Genomic DNA, 20,878 nt, shown 5'->3' on the forward strand with positions numbered 1-20,878 from the left:
ATAAATCTAGATCTGTGTTATAGTAACTATGTAAATGTGTTTGCAGAAAGATTAGGAAATAGGGGGTGGTACTATTTTGATATATAAGCTCAGTTATATATGTTAATTAATCGATTCATGATTGAATTATTAGGCAACCGGTTATGTTGAGTATTGTAGTAGGTATTTGAAAGGACTTGACACAGGAAACCAGGAGCAGTGGTCTTACAACAACCTTTAATACGATGTGCAAAGGAAGCCAGCAAATGCGTTCAAAACACAAGTCTGACTTAATGATGCAGCCTTTCAGCACACAGTTATACAGTCACTTACGTCATATAGACGGTTTCAGGAGGTTTCCATATAAGGGGTTGTTTTTCCGAGACTTATTTCCTCACTCGCTGTCATGGCATGCCATGATTTTACAGAAGTAGAAACATATCTTATAGACACATTTAAGCGGAACTGCACCCTGAGTCCTAAGCCGAAGCAATATTCTATATATGGAATAAAATGAAAACTTATAAGCAAATACTTAATTAATAAAAACACACATATCTATACACAAACCTCATGGGTGATTCCCTCCCATCTTCTAGTTCAATATCCAGTCACGTTGAGGTGCTCACCCTGTTAGCTCACACGTTACCCGCACATACAAACTTATTTTCCATCTCTCTTTGTATCTAAACTAGACACCTGTCACTTTTGACTGTCTGCCCAGACATCTCATGAGTTTGTGACAGGATGGAGGTGTCTGGTTTACTTCTGTAAAGAAAGCCACAAAGTGTTCCTTCTGAAATTTGCTTCAGCTTAGCATAAACATATAAAACTTCAAATATAAACTTTATAGTTATTTTGATACAAAATTACTGTAGCTAAGCAGATTATGCACGCAAATGCTCCCTGCTGATTAAGCATTAAATGTTAGATACACAAATATTCGGAAAATATAAATTCCACCTTGTGACGAAGTGCCCGCCCCTGTGTGTATTTTCTGTGTTATATGTTGTATGTTGCGTGTGTTAATGTTGGTGTATAGTCATTGGTACACGGGATATAAACGGGTCTGTGTTTCACGTGTATTTAAAAAGGTAGATTTGTATTTAGGCACGAGGAGGGCACAAATCACTTCACGTGCATTTAAAGTATAGTATGTGAGCACGGGGTTGCACAGAATTAATTCACGTGCTGGGATTCAAGTGAATAATTAATTAGTAATTGAATCACAGCACAACAGTATATATAGATGCACGTTTGACTCACTCGGGGTTGGGTGTTCGAGAGTGGAGAACGGGAGAGAGGAGGAGAAAGAAAAGCGAAATAAAAACAAAATAAAAACGTAAAGTGTTTGTTCTCACCGTTTGTTTGTCTCTCCGTGCACCGTTTGTTAAGTGTTAGTTCGTTTTGTTTGTCTATTTACTTTGGCGTAAGTGCCGTGTCCTGTTTTGTGTTTGTGTTTGTTTGTTCAACCTTTTTATTTTCTGTTCTGTTTATTAAATGCAGAGCGAAACCATTCGCTCAGCTCCACCAAACCACACCTCTCTGTCGTTTTATTTCCTGCTTCTGGTCTGACGCCACCCACTCCGGCTGTCTTTGTGACACACCTCCACAGTATAATAACTACAGGTTCCATAATTAAAGTTGAATTGTGAAGAAATCCCTTTAGTTTACCCTAGGGTACCTAAGGTAACATAATTTATTAAAAAAAAATACTCCTGTTGAAAAAAGACCTCCTAAAAGGTATAATATAATAAAATGAAAACACTTGTATTTTATCAACTTGCCAAAAACATAAATGCTTTGTTACAGTGTAATGCAGTAGTGTGCTCTGGCAAGGGTCTGGAAATGAACAATACCCTTTCTTTCACTGTCTGCAGGGACGCCTTTCAGGTCTCAACTGGAAGAAAGTGAAGCTGAACACGCAGAGCTCTTGCTACACATGGATGTAAGTTGGCTTAGTAGAGGAACATTTCTGCAGAGATTTAGGGGTCTATTAACTGAAATCAAGGAGTTTCTGGCCTCGAGATGCTTAATACAAGCAGCTGGAAGATGAAGCGTGGCTGTTAGATTTGGATTTTTTGACTGAAGTTGCTGCTCAGCTGAACAAACTCAATTTAGAGCTGCAAGGAAACGAGACAACATTGTTGAAATGATTACTTCTGTGACAGCTTTTAAACAAAAATCAAAACTGCTCTCCTCACAACTGCAGCAGCACGAACTGAAGAATTTCAAAAATATGATGTCAGAGCTGGAAAGCCAGGGAAAAGCAACTCCAGTTTTGCCAATGGATCGATCTCTTGACAACCGCATGCGTGAACAGCTACAAAAGGATTGCGATGAAACAACAAAGGAGTCTGAAAAATCAAGAGGCACATTGTGGCGAGTACCACATAATGTGGGACCATAAAATGTACCACCTGCTGTTTTTATTTTGAACAGAAGCAAGCCTGACCAGGCAAAGCACATTCTGAATGGAAGGAAATCTGGATTATTTAAGCTGATTTTCCTGTTTGTTATGTTTTTGTGTGTTAAGTTTGTTTTTAGGTGTGTATCCCTTTTATAAAATATGATCCTGTTTCTCAGTTGATGCACGCACTTTTTGTTAGATCTTTTATTTAACATCATGTAATCAAAGAAACTACAAAATGATACAGAAAGTCTACCGGAAACCATAATGGCATATCATGTAAGATTTAGAAATGTCACATTTAGATTTGTGTCAGTTCTTCTACAAGTACTATGGAAAACTACAAAGCGCTATGTAATTGAATATGTTAACTTAACATTGTTCAGCAGGTTTCATTCGACTTTATGAAGCACAGTGAGTTATTCTATAGGGTGATGCTGAACTCGTTTCCATGGCTGTCGATTGTGTTTCATTCATAGCGTTCACTTTGTATCTACCACATACTATCAGAGACTCCTACTGTACTGTCGCTAGCACACTCTCATGAGAACTATGTGGTCTCAAATGCACAGCCTTTCCAATGGGAAAGGAAGTAAAAACACAGGCTGGCTAGTATTTACTATAAAAATGACTGTTTCCATTTCCATTCCAGAATCCAGTCTTATGACTTTTCATGAAGTGTAATATTTAATTTATGTGGGGCAGCAGTGTGGAGTAGCGGTTAGGACTCTGGACTCTTGACTAGAGGGTTGTGGGTTCAATCCCCAGTAGGGGACACTGCTGTTGTACCCTTGAGCAAGGTACTTTACCTAGATTGCTCCAGTAAAAACCCAACTGTATAAATGGGGAATTGTATGTAAAAATAATGTGATATCTGTATAATGTGAAATAATGTGATATCTTGTAACAATTGTAAGTCGCCCTGGATAAGGGCGTCTGCTAAGAAATAAATAATAATAATAATAGTAATAATAATGTGTCAAATATCTCCTGTTCTTTTGCTGGTCTTATGTCTGGTACCTCCTGCAGATGGTGGCAGCTAATTCCACAGTTTCAGTGCCAGCGACACGAATGTGTATGAACCTGCAGGAATGCAGCAGCTCTTGTGAGTTTTATGGCCTGGTACTGTTTCACAAAAACATGTTCACTTCAATGAACAACTCCAAGTCATTTTTTTTCTTTTTGTACAACACATATTATGACTATTGTTTTTTTTTTTGTAATCTATACTAGTTGGGAGACCTTCAGTTCTTATGGATTTATTAGACTTTTCTTGTAGGTCGTATACCTCCTAAATTAATTGGTTATACAATCATATTAATATAATAAATTTATGTTTGTGATTTTAATCTTCATTTGCACTTTTAAATTGTAAAATCATACAAAGGACTTTGAAATCCAATATCTTGCAAGCTGCTGTGTTACATGTTTTAAATGCAGTTAAACAATACTGAATTATTCCAGCATACCGTATTTAAATAACATTTCCAAGGTACTGTGTGTGTGTAATAACCAATATAATTGATATGTGTTTTCATATCAATTGAAGTTCATCTCTTCAGTTACAGGGTTTCTGTCTTACATGAGTTTTCTGGTGGTTTAAGGTGTCCCACCAAATCAAACCTTTCCCCTACATTCAGCACAATGGTTATGGTTTCACCGCTGTGTGAATTCGCTGGTGTCTTTTAAGGCTTCCTAACCGAGTAAAGCTCTTCCCACAATTTATACAGTGGTGAGGTTTCTCTCCTGTGTGAACTTGCTGGTGTTTTTTAAAGTTTCCTAATTCAGCAAAGCTCTTCTCACATTCACTACACTGGTGTGGTTTTTCTCCTGTGTGAACTCGCTGGTGTTTTTTAAGGCTTCCTAAACGAGCGAAGCTCTTACCACATTCGTTACACTGGTGTGGTTTCTCTCCTGTGTGGATTTGCTGGTGTCTTTTAAAAGTTGTTAACTGAGCAAAACTTTTCCCACAAAGTACACAGTGGTGTGGTTTCTCTCCTGTGTGAGTTCGCTGGTGTTGCTTAAAGTGTCCTAACCAAGAGAAGCTCTTTCCACATTCATTACACTGGTGTGGTTTATTTCCTGTGTGAACTGGCTGGTGTTTTTTAAGGCTTCCTAAACGAGCGAAGCTCTTCCCACATTCGTTACACTGGTGTGGTTTCTCTCCTGTGTGAATTTGCTGGTGTCTTTTAAAGGTTGTTAACTGAGCAAAACTTTTCCCACAAAGTACACAGTGGTGTGGTTTCTCTCCTGTGTGAGTTCGCTGGTGTTGCTTAAAGTGTTCTAACCAAGAGAAGCTCTTTCCACATTCATTACACTGGTGTGGTTTCTCGCCTGTGTGGATTCTCTGATGTCTTTTAAAGGTTGGTAAATGACCGTAACTCTTCCCACAAAGTATACAGTGGTGTGGTTTCTCTCCTGTGTGAGTTTGCTGGTGTTGCTTAAGGTTTCCTAACCGAGAGAAGCTCTTCCCGCATTGATTACACTGTTGTGAGCTCTCTCCCGTGTGGATTTGCTGGTGTTTTTTGAAGCTTCCTAAATAACCAAAACTTTTCCCACAATGTATACATTGGTGTGGTTTCTCTCCTGTGTGAAGTTGCTGGTGTTTGAAGTTTCCTAAATGAGTGAAGCTCTTTCCACATTCATGTTCTTTTTCTAACATTGTTGTCCCACAGGGTGAAGGTGACCTTGGTGCATGTTGTGATGCAGGATTTATTTGGATAGCCTCCAGCTGGGAGATGTGATGGTTCCTCTGAATGGAACCCAGCTCAGTCCCCTCCTCTCCATTAGCATACATGGCTTGAGAGGACTCTCTATGTAATAAATCATCAGGCTTGGCTACCTCTTGTTTAACGTGGACATGTTCCAGTCCAGGGGCCCCCTCTTTAACATGGACATGTTCCAGTCCAGGGGCCTCCTCTTTAACATGGACATGTTCCAGCACAGGACTCTCCTCTTTAACATGGACATGTTCCAGTCCAGGGGCCTCCTCTTTAACATGGACATGTTCCAGCACAGGACTCTCCTCTTTAACATGGACATGTTCCAGTCCAGGGGCCTCCTCTTTAACATGGACATGTTCCAGTCCAGGGGCCTCCTCTTTAACATGGACAGCTTCCACTCCAGGGGCCTCCTCTTTAACATGGACATGTTCCAGCACATGGGCCTCCTCTTTAACATGGACATGTTCCAGCACAGGGGCCTCCTCTTTAACATGGACATGTTCCAGTCCAGGGGCCTCCTCTTTAACATGGACATGTTCCAGTCCAGGGGCCTCCTCTTTAACATGGACATGTTCCAGTCCAGGGGCCTCCTCTTTAACATGGACAGGTTCCAGCACAGAGGCCTCCTCTTTAACATGGACATGTTCCAGTCCAGGGGCCTCCTCTTTAACATGGACATGTTCCAGTCCAGGGGCCTCCTCTTTAACATGGACATGTTCCAGTCCAGGGGCCTCCTCTTTAACATGGACAGGTTCCAGCACAGGGGCCTCCTCTTTAACATGGACAGGTTCCAGCACAGGGGCCTCCTCTTTAACATGGACATGTTCCAGTCCAGGGGCCTCCTCTTTAACATGGACATGTTCCAGTCCAGGGGCCTCCTCTTTAACATGGACAGGTTCCAGTCCAGGGGCCTCCTCTTTAATATGGACAGGTTCCAGTTCAGGAAGCTCTTCTTTAATATGAGAATATGCCATATCTAGTCCTTGCCTTCTACCAAGATGCACCACCTTCATATCAGTACCTGAAAAACACAATGCATGTTTTTGTATAATTTCACATATTCCCTAAATACATTTATTTTAAATATACCAGTACAAATACTTGTTTTAAAAGTCATTGGTTATTTAGTAGATTTACTATTTAGAAGGAAAATGAATGTATTACGTTAAACCATAGTGCATCTCAAAGAAAATAAATTAATGAAATGTATTTAACATTAATTGTATAGTGGGCTCCATGGTGTGACCATCGGTTTTGTTTTAGCAGCAATGGTTTCATGACCTCAAAAAACGATCAGAAATTAAAATTGTCAGGTACAAATATAAACTGATCTGAAAAACAAAAATAAGGGTTTCTGGATTAGTCATTCAAGTGTTTTGTGTCCCTGGGATTGTAATCCATTGCTTCATTATCTCTATTGCTAGCAAGCTGTAAAACTAAACTGCATCAGTGGGCAAGCCTACGTAGGTCTGCATCTGAATAAGCATATATTTTATGTTAGTCTTATTAAGCCAGGCAGGTGTTTAAACCTTAGAAAAATATTTGAGTATTGAACTCAGTTTGTAGTATTTTTTTGCAGTGGTTTCTAGAGATTGTAAATTACTTCTTATAATACAAGGCATTGGTTTTTTTTTTCACTGCATACAGCCAAGTTGAGTTAATTCATCATGTGACTTCACTCGTGTGTCTCTGCTGAAACTCAATACAGCGGCTGCACCAATGAAAAAATAATGCAATGTTTCAGTACAAGACAGAGCTAAAAAACGTATCATCTATAGGGAGGATGGTGGGATACTATTCAAGTTTTGCTGTAATTCCATTGATAATGTACGAGACAATACCATTAAAAGGTCACACTGCCACTCAAACATGTACAGAACAAGAAAGCAAATAAGACAAATGCAAAGCACTGCATTCTTCTGTGCTGAAAACCACAGACTGAAGGCTGGGCTTTCCCTGAGTAAGCCAAATTAATTATGTATTTAATTATTGTTGAGTTTATTTCTTTCCCCGCTACCTGCCTTTAATAAAGCTATAATTAGCAATGTTAAACCATGGCTGTTTCTTAAATTAGATTATCTGACAATGAAGAAACAAGCTGAAGTAGGATTTTAGGTCAGCCAAATGTTAATGTATTATTATTATTTATTTCTAAGCAGACGCCCTTATCCAGGGCGACTTACAATTGTTACAAGATATTACATTATTTTTACATACAATTCCCCATTTGTGCACTTGGGTTTTTACTGGAGCAATCTAGGTAAAGTACCTTGCTCAAGGGTACAGCAGCAGTGTCCCCCACCTGGGATTGAACCCACAACCCTCCGGTCAAGAGTCCAGAGCCCTAACCACTACTCCACATAAGTACTTATAAGCTTTTGCAGTAGCAAAGGCAGTTAAACATTGTACGATTAACTGTCTGCACAGATCTAGTTTAGCACTAACAGGAAGCCTAGCTTAACCACAGGCTGTCTGCATAGAGCAGAACAGGAAGCCTTACCGAAACCAAACTGTGTACGTGACAGACTGAACGCTTAAACAGAGTCAAACAACTTTAGGGGGCAAGAAGGAACCTTCTAGAACAACCTGTTCTTGTTACAGGTGGAGACCGGCCCTTGCAGTAGAAGTAGTACCAATCAACAGATGACAACTGGAGCTGCACGCCTATGCGGCAAAACTTACCCAATAACGGGAAGGGGGGCGGGACTGAATTTGTAACTGTAATGAGGTATAAAAGGAGTTGTAAACTGTCGATCGGAGAGCTTACCCTGTGTTTTATCACCTGTGTAACCTCCCGAGCTCGTGATTTTTCCTTACTACAAATACAACAGACTGGTGTGAATTCATTTCCTCTGCATCACAAGCTCAAAGCTATTTTCCAGCGATACATTCCTTAACCCTTCAAGGACCGTGATCGTGTAAACATGATCATACTGAAGTCCTTCTGTTAGAGAACACATATCATTGGATAGGGGAGTGATACTGCATTTCACTGCCTGCTGGTTTTTTCTTCTTCGTGTGATGTCACAGAGATTGTGTATTTTATTTAAGTGTGGAGACATTTTCAAGCACCACGCAGAAACTAAACATCACATTGTTTAAGAAAACGGGAAAACACTAAATCCCATCTACTTGACTTAATTATATTAGAACATTTATTAATGTTCTAATATAATGTATTATTTATTGTCTAGAAGAGACAAAGGCATGTACTAACTTCTCAGCATCAGACACAAACAGAATAGAATGAAATCGACAATATTACATAAAAGAAAAAATGACACCCTGGTGACATTCCGCATGTGGGACTCAAAGACTAGACTAGGGTAAAAAAAATAATACAAAGACTTTTCATTTCAGAGCTAGACCTAATCTCAAGCCCATCAATAACCAAGTATCATTACTTCAGTCTTATCACCATTCAACTGTAAAAAAAAAAAAAAAAAGTTCTGACCCAGAAATACAAACACAACTTTCGAAAAGAATATCATGGTTAACAGAATCAAATGCAGCACTAAAGTCTAGAAGAACCCGAATGGATAATGCACCTGAATCAGTAGCCATTAACACATCACTGATTATTTTATTATTATTTTTTTAATCAAGGGTTTAACAGCAGCTAGTTTAAACGCCGAAAGCACAACCCCAGAACACAAGGAATCATTTAGGATTTGAGTTACCAATGGGCAAAGAACTGAAAAGCTAGACGGTGGAAACAGGGTCTAAGAAGCATGCTGTGGGTCGCATTTTAATACCAAATGCAGTCAGCAAAATCAGAAAGGAAGATCCCTGCAAACTCAAGCATGGAGTTTAACAAGACAGTACAGGTATAGAGGGGCGTGAAAGCTGGTGTCTAATATTACCAACTTTGGTTTGAAACAATTCAAAAATGTATTACACTGGTCTTTAGAATAAGATACAGTAGACTTTATATTTGGCTACAACATGTGTTAATAGAAAAAAAGATCCCTAGGCTACCACGACCTTCCTCAATGAGGTTTGAAAAAAAGGAGGATCTGGCTGCAGAAGAGCATCCCTATACGCACGCTGGTGCTGCCTCGAAGGCTGTCTACCAACATCAGGGCGTGGCTAGGATACAAAACCTTCAGGCTTTTGATTCACATTGGCATTCATACTAGCACTATTGTCAGCGTATAACTACATAATCAATGTTTTAATGCAATCTGGCAACTTGGCTCTAATTTATTATTATTATTATTATTATTATTATTATTATTATTATTATTTAGTTTATTTAGCAGACGCCTTTATCCAAGGCGACTTACAGAGACTAGGGTGTGTGAACTATGCATCCGCTGCAGAGTCACTTACAATTACGTCTCACCCGAAAGACGGAGCACTTTTATCAGCTCAGAAAGCAACAGTCTATCCTCGCCATGGTCTTCCATTTTTCAATGTTGTTCTTTTCAGGTTACTGCTATTTTAAAATCTCTACAAGCTATTGACTGTAGGAATCTTGCAGGTCCTGGTGGTCTAGATCCAATTGTATTAAAAACAGCTGCTTGCAATTACTGCAGAACCTATTACTTGTATTTATAACTTTTCAATAGAGTCCAATGAACTGCCTAATGTAAGTTACTCCTCTGTTAAAAGCTGGAAATCCATCCGACTTGTAACTGCAGACCAATTTCAAATTTGTTAATTTTGGCAAAAATTTTAGAATCCTTGGTCAGTAATCAATTAAATGTTATTTGGATGCAATATGCAGTGTGGTTTCAGGTCGAGTCCCAGTACCAGGACTGCAGCATTGAAAGTCACGGATGACATCACAATGGCTCTAGATAAGAAAGCAACAGGCATGTCTCTGTTTATTGATCTCTCCAAGGCTTTTGATACGGTTGATCATGTATTACTCAATAAAAGATTATTGAGCGCTGGTATTGGATTGCAAGCCTCTGGATGCATTCGGATGGACGCTGTAAAATACATTGTTAAACTGAATTGGCCCGATGAGAAAATAATAAATAAATAAAAATAATGATCTGAAATGAGTAGTATAATGCCACTAGCTGCTACTCTAAAATGTTTTTATAACGTGATATTGTACCGCTGTGTGTTTAATGTAGCAGTAGTTACAGTATGTAACTGTTACAGTTTTCAAAACGTAACTTGATTTTGACATCGGAAGCTGGCCGCAGAACAATTAGGTTAGCGTTAAAACATACAAGTTTCTGTGAACACGACGGTCGTAACCTTACACACTTCATTACCAAAAAACGAGATCTAGTGGAACGACATTTTCCGAGTTTGTTATAAACCAGTGGCGTGCTTTAAAAATACCTGCATTACATATTTATAATTTATTTTAAGAATAAGAACGATGTTGACAAACCGCAGCACGCTGCCTCGTTGTAAACGGTCCCAAAGCCTGTTTTTATTTTAATTTTGTTCTCATTCATAATGCTATTGAGAAAATACACACAGAATGACCTCCGTGACCCCAGCCCACCCCCCCGGCAGAAGTTTTCTGAAACGACGTCCCCGTATAAATGTAATTACAATTAAAACTTCATTTTTGAGCAGTCCCGTTTTCAAATTCCGTTTTGAAATTGATATGCAGTCTACTGTATTGCAGTACGTTTTAAAAATAAGCAATGTGAATTAAATTACGATAAATTAAGTTTGGTTTACCTCTCTCCTCTGTACCTCTCTTTTTCTCTGCAAGTCGGCGCGAAAGTTGCTGTTTCTTATTTTAGTCGATCTCAAGACTTCCGTTTCACATCTAAACCGTCACTTTAACTAAAACCATTCAGATAAACAAAAAGAAAACAGTGCAATCTGTTAATAGATCAAAGAAAACACAGTGACCCCACACATGGCGAGCAGCAGTTTTGGAATACAAAACTCGTTGAGCCGCACAAAGCAGAGGGACGAAACTGACGCTACTTCAGATCCACAGTAAGGATATTTCTTAGTAAAATAAAACGCAATAATAGCTAACATGGCTACTCCAGTATGCAGTTTCACATCCCCTCTCCGCCCTTCTCAACTCGCCGACGGGGAGGCTAGCCAATCAGTTTTGCAAGCTGGGTTTGGAGCGTTTCTGCAACCAATCATAAGCGGCGGTTTCAAAAAAACACGCCCACTACTATGACGTTGCCGCTGCTGATTTTACTGCAATTTATCAGGTGCTATTTAAAGTATTAGGTCGGGTTAATAAAAGACGATTCTGCACAAATAATGATATCCGGTACGAGATTACACTTGGTTGCATTCATTGGTTATTCAAGATACAAAACATCACAAGTATTGCAACACGTTTTTCTAGATGAGAAATGGTAATTAGCCATTTTAGCTTTCAACTGGGAAGGCTCTTTAGGTTAGAGATGTTTTCAGTCTATTTCACCCGAGCAAATTCATTTATGTGCAGTCTGTTAAACTACATCGAACACCCCATCTGGGTTATTCCACGTGTACATGAAGACAAAAAGCCATGCCCGTGTCCGCCATAAATTACACAGTTGACAGAAATTGTAAATATTTGTGTTTTGTCTTGAAACGATTTACTAGCTTGCCAGAATTTGCGCGAAAGTTTCTTAAACGTCAATTGAAAATCCAGCTCTGTCTGATGTGTGTGATTAATATACACAAACAACAACAAAAAAAAAAGACTCAACAGAGCTGCTCTTTTTGGCAGCAAGAAGTACAGTCCTGATTAGCACATCCATGCAACCCAAGATGCCAAATAGTGATCTCTGCTGACTACAATCAGTGCTTGAGATTTAGAACGCGAGTCAGAATCGGGGGGTGCAGATGCGCATACATCACTTCAAAATACCTCAGGATTTCCAACATTGGCCCCAGATTACAGTACTCTAAAGTACAGGTTTAAATGCAGGATATTTAAGTTTATTTCAGTGTGGTCATGTTTTTTACATTTCATTTCAACTATCAACAAAAGGTACTTTAATCAGTTAAAACAGCAATTTTAAAAATCCAATACAGGTAAAGCCATTTTTTAAAAATATTTGCAATTATGCCATACCACATTTTAACTACATATTCTAAATACTGTCTCTATAATGACCTTAATATTTTAGTTGGGAGACGATATGGATTTACAAGACTGGTTTCTCATAGAATTTCTACCACACAAACTAAGTAGTTTTTACAATCATAAGATGTTTTAATTTATTTCAAGGTGTTTGTGATTTTAAATAGCATTTTCTTTTGTAAAGTCCGAACAGCAAAATCTAAAAATTGAATGAAGTAGGTTGTGGCAGCAGCAGCCACATGAAGCATTTATCCAAGGTGACTTGCAGAGACTAGGGTGTGTGAACTATGCATCAGCCGCAGAGTCACTTACAACTACGTCTCACCCGAAAGACGGAGCACAAGGAGGTTAAGTGACTTGCTCAGGGACACACAATGAGTCAGGGGCTGAGGTGAGATTTGAACCGGGGACCTTCTAGTCACAAGCCCTTTTCTTTAACCACTGGACCACACAGCCTCCTATAAGTGTATCACCTGCTCATTCTTAATATAATAATGAAGGAACCTAGCAAAAGAAGCTCACAGACACCTGCAGATTGTAGTTTGCTCAATACTTCTTGGAAGTCCTTAAGGTGCTATTCGAAGGTGGGAGAGTCAATCACAATGTCATTAGGTACACCACCCAACATCTGTAGAGGAGTCCAGCTAGAACAGTGTTCATGAGCTGCTGGATTGAGGCTGGCGCATTGCACAGTCTGAATGGAAGAACACGGAACTGCAACAGTTCAGTGCAAAACAAAGGCTGTCTTGAATCTTGATGCTTCTTCCACTGCCACCTGGCTATAATACCCAAAAAAATCTATTTAAAACAAACACCGATTTTTTTTATTTTTTATTAATACAGTAGATAATATTACATTATTATTTTGTTTATTACTGTAGATTACCAGCAGTGAAACAGTAAAGACAGGGAGACAGACCAGAGAGAGAAAAGGATGGGTTGAAAAAAACAGAGTAGACCTCAAACAGCCATCCACCCAGTCTGCCCTGCTGTGTGACGCCCTGTGATCAGAGAAAGAGAGGGAGAATAATACGTCTTCAGCTATAACCACCCACCTAGGAAGCCTTATTGATCCCAGAATCTCATCAAGCAGCTTCTTGAAGGATCACAGGGTGTCAGCTTCAACAACATTACTGGGGAGTTGAATTAAAAACTTATCGTAATTAAATATTTAAATCTGAATTGCAAAAGCTGTTCAAAAAGCAGCTATGGCAGTGCTAGTGTTAATTATATTATATCCCTTAATTAGAATCCACGGCACCTAAATGGAACTCCCATTGTATTTGTTTTTATTAATTCCATATGTATTGTAGCACCAATTTCAAATGTTAAATTAAATTGACTCCACCAGCTATTACACTTGCCCCTGGTCTATTCAGTACAGCGACTTATGGCCACACCCTGTTATACTTTATAACTCTCTCCTTGCTTATACATTATTACATTGTCTGCATTCCTGGTCAGAAACACCAAGTCTCGCTCAGTGACTGATGGGAATCTCTTGCTGTAAATTTGACCAGTGCCAGCAGACCAAATCAGTTCATTAATCGATTGGTTCAAGGTTTGATGGCCTTTCCTCTCTTCGATGGTGATCCAGTTGGTACAGTTCTCTTTACGTTCTTTTTTGTATTTAAGTTATATGGCGATGAGCTAATATGCTAGGCTGTTGTCCGTTGCTCTCCTCTTTCGTGACTTTTCTTGCTTAATGTTGGAGGCAGCGTTGCAGTTAAGATGTTACGCCTGCTCTTCCCATTCTGTGACTTTGCTTGCTAGGTGTTGATAGCACGCTTCTTTTTTCTGACTGACTGTATAACTCACTGGAACAAAGAACAGCTTCACTCTTAATCAGAATTATTCCTTTTACAACATCTGACCTTGAGAGCCAGCCCGTGCTCGGCTGTCTCATATTTATTCATCCAGGCTTAGGAATACGGGACAGAAAAGGGATAGGGCTTCACTCTTGTGTGAATTTTATGGTGTCTTTTAAGGCTTGATAAGTGACTGAAACTCTTCAGACATTCACTACATTGATAATATTTATCTTGGTGAGCCCGCTGGTGGATTTTCAAGGACTTCAAATATGTGAAACTCTTGCCACACTCAGCACAGTGATAAGGTTTCTCTCCTGTGTGAATGCGCTGGTGGATTTTAAGGTCCGATAAACAACGGAATCTCTTCCAACACTCAGAGCAGTGATAAGGCTTCTCTCCTGTGTGAATGCGCTGGTGTGATTGAAGACTTTCTAATCGCGTGAAGCTCCTCCCACACACAGTGCAGTGATAAGGTTTCTCTCCTGTGTGAACGCGCTGGTGTCTTTTAAGAGCTGATAAACGACTGAATCTCTTCCCACAATCAGCACAGGGAAATGGAGTCCCTCCTGTAAGTTTTCCTTTAGCAGCTAGAGAAACAACGAGAAAAAGACAAAGAATATTGTACAGCATTCTTACACATTCACTCTTAGGTAGGGCTTACCCTCATAACCACAACCACCTTGTAGAGTGAACTCTGATGAGACTACAAGCAAACCAACTTAATACCAGCCTCATTTTATTATAATGAGCTCCGATGAGACTGCAGTCAAACCCGCTTAATACCCGCCTCCTTTTATTATAATGAGCTCTGATGAGACTGCAGTCAAACCCGCTTAATACCCGCCTCCTTTTATTATAATGAGCTCCGATGAGACTGCAGTCAACCCCACTTAATACCCGCCTCCTTTTATTATAATGAGCTCCGATGAGACTGGTCAAACCCGCTTATACCCGCCTCCTTTTATTATAATGAGCTCTGATGAGACTACAGTCAAACCCGCTTAATACCCGCCTCCTTTTATTATAATGAGCTCATGAGACATGTGATCCCAGAGTGAGAAAGACTGTGCTTTCTCACTAGTACCTAATCTCCTACATTAAACAACCACATTAAATCCAAGCAGAACTTTAAAAAAAAACAGCATTGATAGTAAGGGAAAGCAAAAACATTCTTACCAGTGTGCTGTCTCGCTGGAGTGTGGTCCGGTGGAGCGTGCATTCCTGTAACAAAGAAAAATAGAAAATATATTTGTGTTTTAAAAGAAAAAACAGGCCATTTAGAAAAGGAGGCTGTGTGGTCCAGTGGTTAAAGAAACAGGTTTGTAACCAGGAGGTCCCCGGTTCAAATCCCAGCTCAGTCACTGACTCATTGTGTGACCCTGAGCAAGTCACTTAACCTCCTTGTGCTCCGTCTTTCGGGTGAGACGTAATTGTAAGTGACTCTGCAGCTGATGCATAGTTCACACACCCTAGTCTCTGTAAGTCGCCTTGGATAAAGGGGTCTGCTAAATAAACAAATAATAATAATAAAAGGTACCGTTCCCATGCAATGTTCTGACACTGTATTGTGGGTTACGAGTTATGCTTGGAAAGGTAGTTTATCTTTTGTTGGGGGTGGTAATGATGACCGCGGTGGCCGGTCTGTGCACAGCTATGCGAGTGACACACTTTCTCATATTGTTGCGTATGTATTTGGTATAAATATTGGTCTAATGTCTCTCTTTATTTATTAGATTACCTGTCAAATGGTTTGTGGCAGGGAGGGGCTAGGATGGACAAGAGGTATGTAAGGATGACGTGAGTGATTCCAGAGAGAGAAAGAGAGAGAGTTGTTTTATTTCAGCTGAAACCTAGTCAGAACTGTCTGTATACATTTTCATTAACAGTGCTGTGACTCTAACTGCCTTCAGTAGGTGATTAAACTAGAGCTATTGGTTGGTACTTCTTTCTTGTTTCTTTATTTTCTTTGTTCCTGTGTTTCGGTCCTTCTCCTGACTGGCCAGTTTAAATAAAATATTATTTTTTTTTCATCTCTGGTTGTTCGCTTCCATCCTTGAAACTCTCTGTCTTCTGCATCACTAATCTGTAAGCTGCTCATCTCTGAACATAATATCTAGCAGACAAGACTGAGCACACCTACCTCACACCCAGCACCACTATAAAGCTGTGAGAGCAGCACAACTGCAAACAGTCTACCAGAAACAGGGACAGGCAAAGATCTAACAGCATTCAAAACAGGCATGATAGTGGGTGCACATCTAGCAGATGCCACAGCAGCAAGGACAGTTATGTTGCAACTTGCAAGCCGTTGACATAATGGTTAGGTTCAATTGAGCTGGAATAACCAAAAATGTGAACCTTCAGCACACTTTGCTGCTCAGTAACCAGTTACTGCAAGATTAATAATCAACTCAATCAATCAATCAAATGTATTTTGTACAGCGCCTTTAAGAACATAAGAAAGTTTCCAAACGAGAGGAGGCCATTCAGCCCATCTTGCTTGTTTGGTTGTTAGTAGCTTATTGATCCCAGAATCTCATCAAGCAGCTTCTTGAAGGATCCCAGGGTGTCAGCTTCAACAGCATTACAACATTACTTTCATGCCAAGGCATCCCAAAGCGCTTCACATTATAAATAAATATACTATACAATAATAGAATCTAATATAATATACAATAAAATATCAAAAAACAAATGGGAAAATAAATAAATACATTACATATTAACAAAATTCTAAAATAGGCCGTCCCAATCTACAAAAAGGCCTCTGCATAAAGATGTGTTTTAAGCTTTGATTTTAATGCATTTATTGAGTAAGCTTTAAGGATTTCAATTGGAAGATTGTTCCATAATACAGGTGCATAATGACTAAAGTCTCTTCCACCACAAGACCTACGTTTTATCATTGTAGTCACCAGAAGCCCTGCATCAGCAGATCTCAACTGGCGTCCAGGGACAAGCATATCATTATGCTTGTAAAAGCATATCAGTTAAAAGCATACCATTAATGTAAGCAGGGGTATTTCCAGAGACAGTCTTAAATGTCATTAACAAAATTTTAAAAATAACTCTGTACTTCACCGGAAGCCAATGCAAGCAGCCAACAACAGGTGTAATATGTTCAAATCTTTTTGTACCTGTCAGAATTCGTGCAGCTGTATTCTGAACCTGCTGGAAGCGATAGGTTTCTTGTTTTGTACGATTACCTCTAAATCCCAGTTCATATTCAGGTGGAAAATCATCATACAGACTTGACACCAGCGTGTTGTTCTCCTCAAGTGTACAGACATTATTTTCAGTAGGAACTTCCTCTGCGATGGAGACACATTCCTGTTCTATGAATTCCTCTTTAATAGGAACACATTCCAGTCGAGGGACCTCTTCATCTTTAACACATGTCAGCTCTGTAACCTGCTTTAGACTTGCACACCACTCCTGATCAAAGGACTCCTCTTGTGTGTAAGCTGCTTCTATCCTTGGCCCCTCCTGTGCTTCAGATTCAGGGACAGCATGGCTCTCTTTGGGATCTGTGTGAAAGAAAAGAGCACAAAATTAGATCTCCTACTTACTAGTCAGTTTCCTTTACAAAGCCAGCCCCTTGTCAGAATTCTACTGAAAGATGTCATTGGATCCATCCACTGGAACAATTTAATCGGTCCAAGTGTTGCTTTTATTATGTACGGGTCGATCTGCGCACGCTGTCTTTACGTTGTTATTCTCCTATTAAAAATAATGGATTGCTTTGAAAACTACACTACCCAGAAGCCCAGCGATGATGCCTGTATGCTATTTGGCCACTGGATACCAAGAAATCAGGTGGTTTTGTGGGCGTTTCAGTGGGCGTGGCGCTGTTAGTCTGTCTCTACTGCGGCGGCAGTGTAAAGGATTATCCCCTAGAAAATATCCTGAGCGCATCAGATGATTGGAGGGCATTTGCCAAGCACTCCCACCTTTCACTTCCAGAGCTCGGCAACTCTACGAAATCAACCCACCCTGACCCTAACCCAACCTTAACCTTAAGCAACCCCAGCCTTAAAACCTAACCCTAACCCAATATCTAACCCTAAACCTAACCCTTAAGAATCACCTGATGCCCTCAGGACACTTTCTAGGAGATACTCCTTTGCACTGCGCTGCCTGTGTGAGAGTCAAGTGATTTGAAAAAGCAACTAGCTGTTTTGTGTGAGTTCTATTCCGTGGAATAATTTTGGAGGCGTATATGCAGAAAATTCAAAAGTACCTGTGAATAAACCTATAGTGAACCCCCTTATTAAAAACACTTAATTGCATTTATGTATTCATTTGTTTCGTTATCGCAAATCCATAACCCCTTTACCCCTCAACACAAGGAAATGACACGGTGGTTGAGGTTAAACCTTACTTTAGTTTTATAATGTATTATTTCTAATTTATCATTAACTCCTCAATAATACTAACCCTGTCAACACGGTTTTTTATTTGTCAGATATGCAACAAAAGTTTTTTTTTCTTTTTTTAAAAGCAGTTAATACTGTTATCTAACCAAAAGAACTTTATTATTATTATTATTATTATATAACGATAACAGTATTTTGATCATTTTAAAATCCACCGTTTCTCTTTGGTATAGCTGTTTTTTGGGGGTTTTTTTAAGTGTAATTTTATAATGCATTAGAAATAAAATAAATCCCACTGCAGCTACTCCATCTCTAAAAACAAAAATAATATTAGCAGTACAATGCAAAAAAAATAAACAAAAAAAATACTACTTCAGCTACTAAAACAGTAAATATATTATTTGTATTGAGTTTTACAACTACATAAACCCTGATATTAGTATTTATATATATTTGTAGTATTGTTGTTGTTGTTCGATAACAGCATTGCATTATTCTATTTTTTTATTTCACTAAAATTAAAAACAGAATTGTATGTTTGTTTATTTTACGTACCGAGTCTCTACAGTTTTTGAAAGTTTATCGACTTTTGTTTTAGCGCTGTTATGGTCTTAAAAGTCTACTTTCTGCACATCATCATTCCACTATACAGTAATTCAGCACGGATCACCCAAGGATCAGTCTTGGGTCCTCTCATGTTCTCTCTTTGAACCCGCTCCCTGGGCCCCCTCATCGCATCCTATGGTTTCTCATACCATTTCTATGCTGATGATGCTCAGATCTTCCCCACCCCCCCTCCCGTATCTGTACCTGTCTGTCTGCTCTATCTCAAACTCAACCTCTTGAAATCTGACCTCCTTTTCTTGCCCTCCTCATCTTCCCCCTCTTCTGATCTCTCTATCTCCATTCCTCTGGAATCCACCACGCTCTCTCCCTCCTCCTCAGCCAAGAACCTTGGAGTCACCCTGGACCCCTGCCTCTCTAATTCCCAGCACATCTCCACTCTGGCAGGCACCTGCCACTTCTTCCTGAGCAACATACGAAGAATCTGACCCTTCCTCACCAACTACGCCACCCAGCTCCTGGTCCAGGCCCAGGTACTCTCCTGCCTAGACTACTGCAACTCCCTCCTGGCTGGCCTCCCTGCGTCTGCCACCCGTCCGCTCCAGCTCATCCAGAAGTCCGCTGCTCGCCTGGTGTTCTCTCTGCCTCGCTTCTCCCACGCTACTCCACTGCTCCACTCACTCCACTGGCTCCCAATCACCGCTCGCATCCAGTTCAAGACTCATGTACTAGAGATGCCTTGACCAGACTGCACCCAGCTACCTCCAGACCCTCATCTCTCCCTACACCCCCACTCGACCTCTCCGCTCCGCCTGCACTAGAAGACTGGCTCTACCTCCGCTACGCTCCCCTGCCTCCAGAGCCCGCTCCTTCTCCACCCTCGCCCCACAGTGGTGCAATGACCTTCCTACAGATGTCAGGACTGCCCAGTCCCTGACCACTTTCCAGCACCTCCTCAAGACACACTTCTTCAGACAACACCTGTAAAACTCAACTCTTCACTTCTGGACAATATAGCACTCTGCCTTTAATGCACTTTAACTTGCACTTATCTGCTCCCTATTTTACTGTATTTAATCCTGCACTGAACCCAATCTGTAGTATCTTGTATTTCACCTGCACTCTTATCTAACCCTGATGTAACTATCAACACTTATCTGCTCTTGAACTGCCCCGATATCAAATCGTACTGTGTTTTGTATTTGCTCTTATTAGGACTGAAGTCACTGTATTTTGTATCTTGCTTGCTATGGAGAATTTTGCACTGGTATAAATTAGGGCAATACTTAGTAACAGCACTCAGTCATACGCACTTTGAAGTGTCTTAAGATATTTTCTAACCAAGACCTCCCCAATAAAATTGACAGTTATTTAAAGAGATTGAATAACCAAGCAATACCATCAAAAAATAAAACACGCTTACCTTGAAATAATCCCTGGTTCTCGTTCCTCTGAAAGTCTTGTTCATTGCAGTCGGGGTTCATGTTTCTGAGAGGTTGTTTAATGTCTGCATCTGCAGCGTTCATGCATTCCCGCACTCCTTTCAACTCGCTCTCTGATATTTCCAATCTCAGCTTCAGACTTTCATTCTCTTTCTCCTTTCCAGCCATTTCCATTCGGAATTCAGTGAATTTGCCGCCGACAACTTTTGTGATTTGGCACAAGACGGTGTCTACAGCCGCTTTCACTGCGTGCTCGATGGTAGAGGCGAGCTCGTCTTGAAAGAACGACACGGAGACACTGACCTCCATCTTCACTGACTGTTAGCTTGAGACTCGTGTAGCTGAATTAGTTTTGCAGCTGATAAAATGCTGTAAAGTGTGCAGTGGCTACAGTCGTGTCTCACAGAGTCCACACCATAAACAAAGAAACGTTTCCTGGAACGAAATGAAAGCGTCACTAGTAGTGGGCGTTTCTGGTTGGAATCGTCGCGTATTATTGGTTGCAGAAAAACTCAAAACCATCTTGCGAGACTGATTGGCTCCCTATGGGAAACTGGA

At 40.1% G+C, this 20,878-nt stretch overlaps 4 protein-coding genes across 9 annotated transcripts in view; 2 read left to right on the top strand and 2 right to left on the bottom strand.

Annotated features, from left to right (window-relative positions):
* The window catches only part of LOC131724953 (oocyte zinc finger protein XlCOF26-like), a 275,201-nt gene that overhangs the window by 135,120 nt on the left and 119,203 nt on the right, over positions 1 to 20,878 (top strand). The gene's annotated exons all lie outside the window — the stretch shown is intronic.
* The window catches only part of LOC117971128 (zinc finger protein 397-like), a 186,936-nt gene that overhangs the window by 114,439 nt on the left and 51,619 nt on the right, over positions 1 to 20,878 (top strand). The window lies entirely within an intron of this gene.
* Positions 215 to 11,140, bottom strand: LOC117967244 (zinc finger protein 189-like). Of its 2 annotated transcripts, XR_009320355.1 has the most exons (3): positions 10,765 to 11,140; positions 1,587 to 6,133; positions 215 to 942 (listed from the first exon to the last, which is right to left on the bottom strand). XR_009320355.1 is itself a non-coding variant. In XM_059017964.1 (2 exons), the coding sequence occupies exon 2, from the start codon at positions 6,123 to 6,125 to the stop codon at positions 4,038 to 4,040; it is 2,088 nt and encodes a 695-aa protein (XP_058873947.1). In that variant the 5' UTR covers positions 6,126 to 6,133; positions 10,765 to 11,140; the 3' UTR covers positions 1,379 to 4,037. The 2 variants fall into 2 exon arrangements, 1 of the variants encoding a protein (XP_058873947.1); XM_059017964.1 differs by lacking the exon at positions 215 to 942 and having other exon boundaries at positions 1,379 to 6,133.
* LOC117967275 (zinc finger protein 239-like) overlaps positions 12,083 to 20,878 on the bottom strand; it is a 52,806-nt gene continuing 44,010 nt past the window's right edge. For 2 of the 5 annotated variants that reach the window (XR_009320360.1, XR_009320361.1), the window contains exons 3-5: positions 17,076 to 17,465; positions 15,115 to 15,159; positions 12,083 to 14,525 (exon numbers count right to left, since the gene is read on the bottom strand). Coding sequence is in view for 2 of the 5 variants with exons in the window: in XM_059018076.1 (XP_058874059.1) it covers positions 14,050 to 14,525; positions 15,115 to 15,159; positions 17,076 to 17,465; positions 20,302 to 20,629 (1,239 nt within the window). In the remaining 3 variants the exon portion in view is untranslated. Of the gene's footprint in view, positions 14,526 to 15,114; positions 15,160 to 17,075; positions 17,466 to 20,301; positions 20,803 to 20,878 lie in introns of those variants that run through there. The other 3 variants (XM_059018078.1, XM_059018076.1, XR_009320362.1) reach the window with 3 other exon arrangements.

Source organism: Acipenser ruthenus, chromosome 58 (assembly GCF_902713425.1).
Source record: "Acipenser ruthenus chromosome 58, fAciRut3.2 maternal haplotype, whole genome shotgun sequence".
Taxonomy (NCBI): Eukaryota; Metazoa; Chordata; class Actinopteri; order Acipenseriformes; family Acipenseridae; genus Acipenser; species Acipenser ruthenus.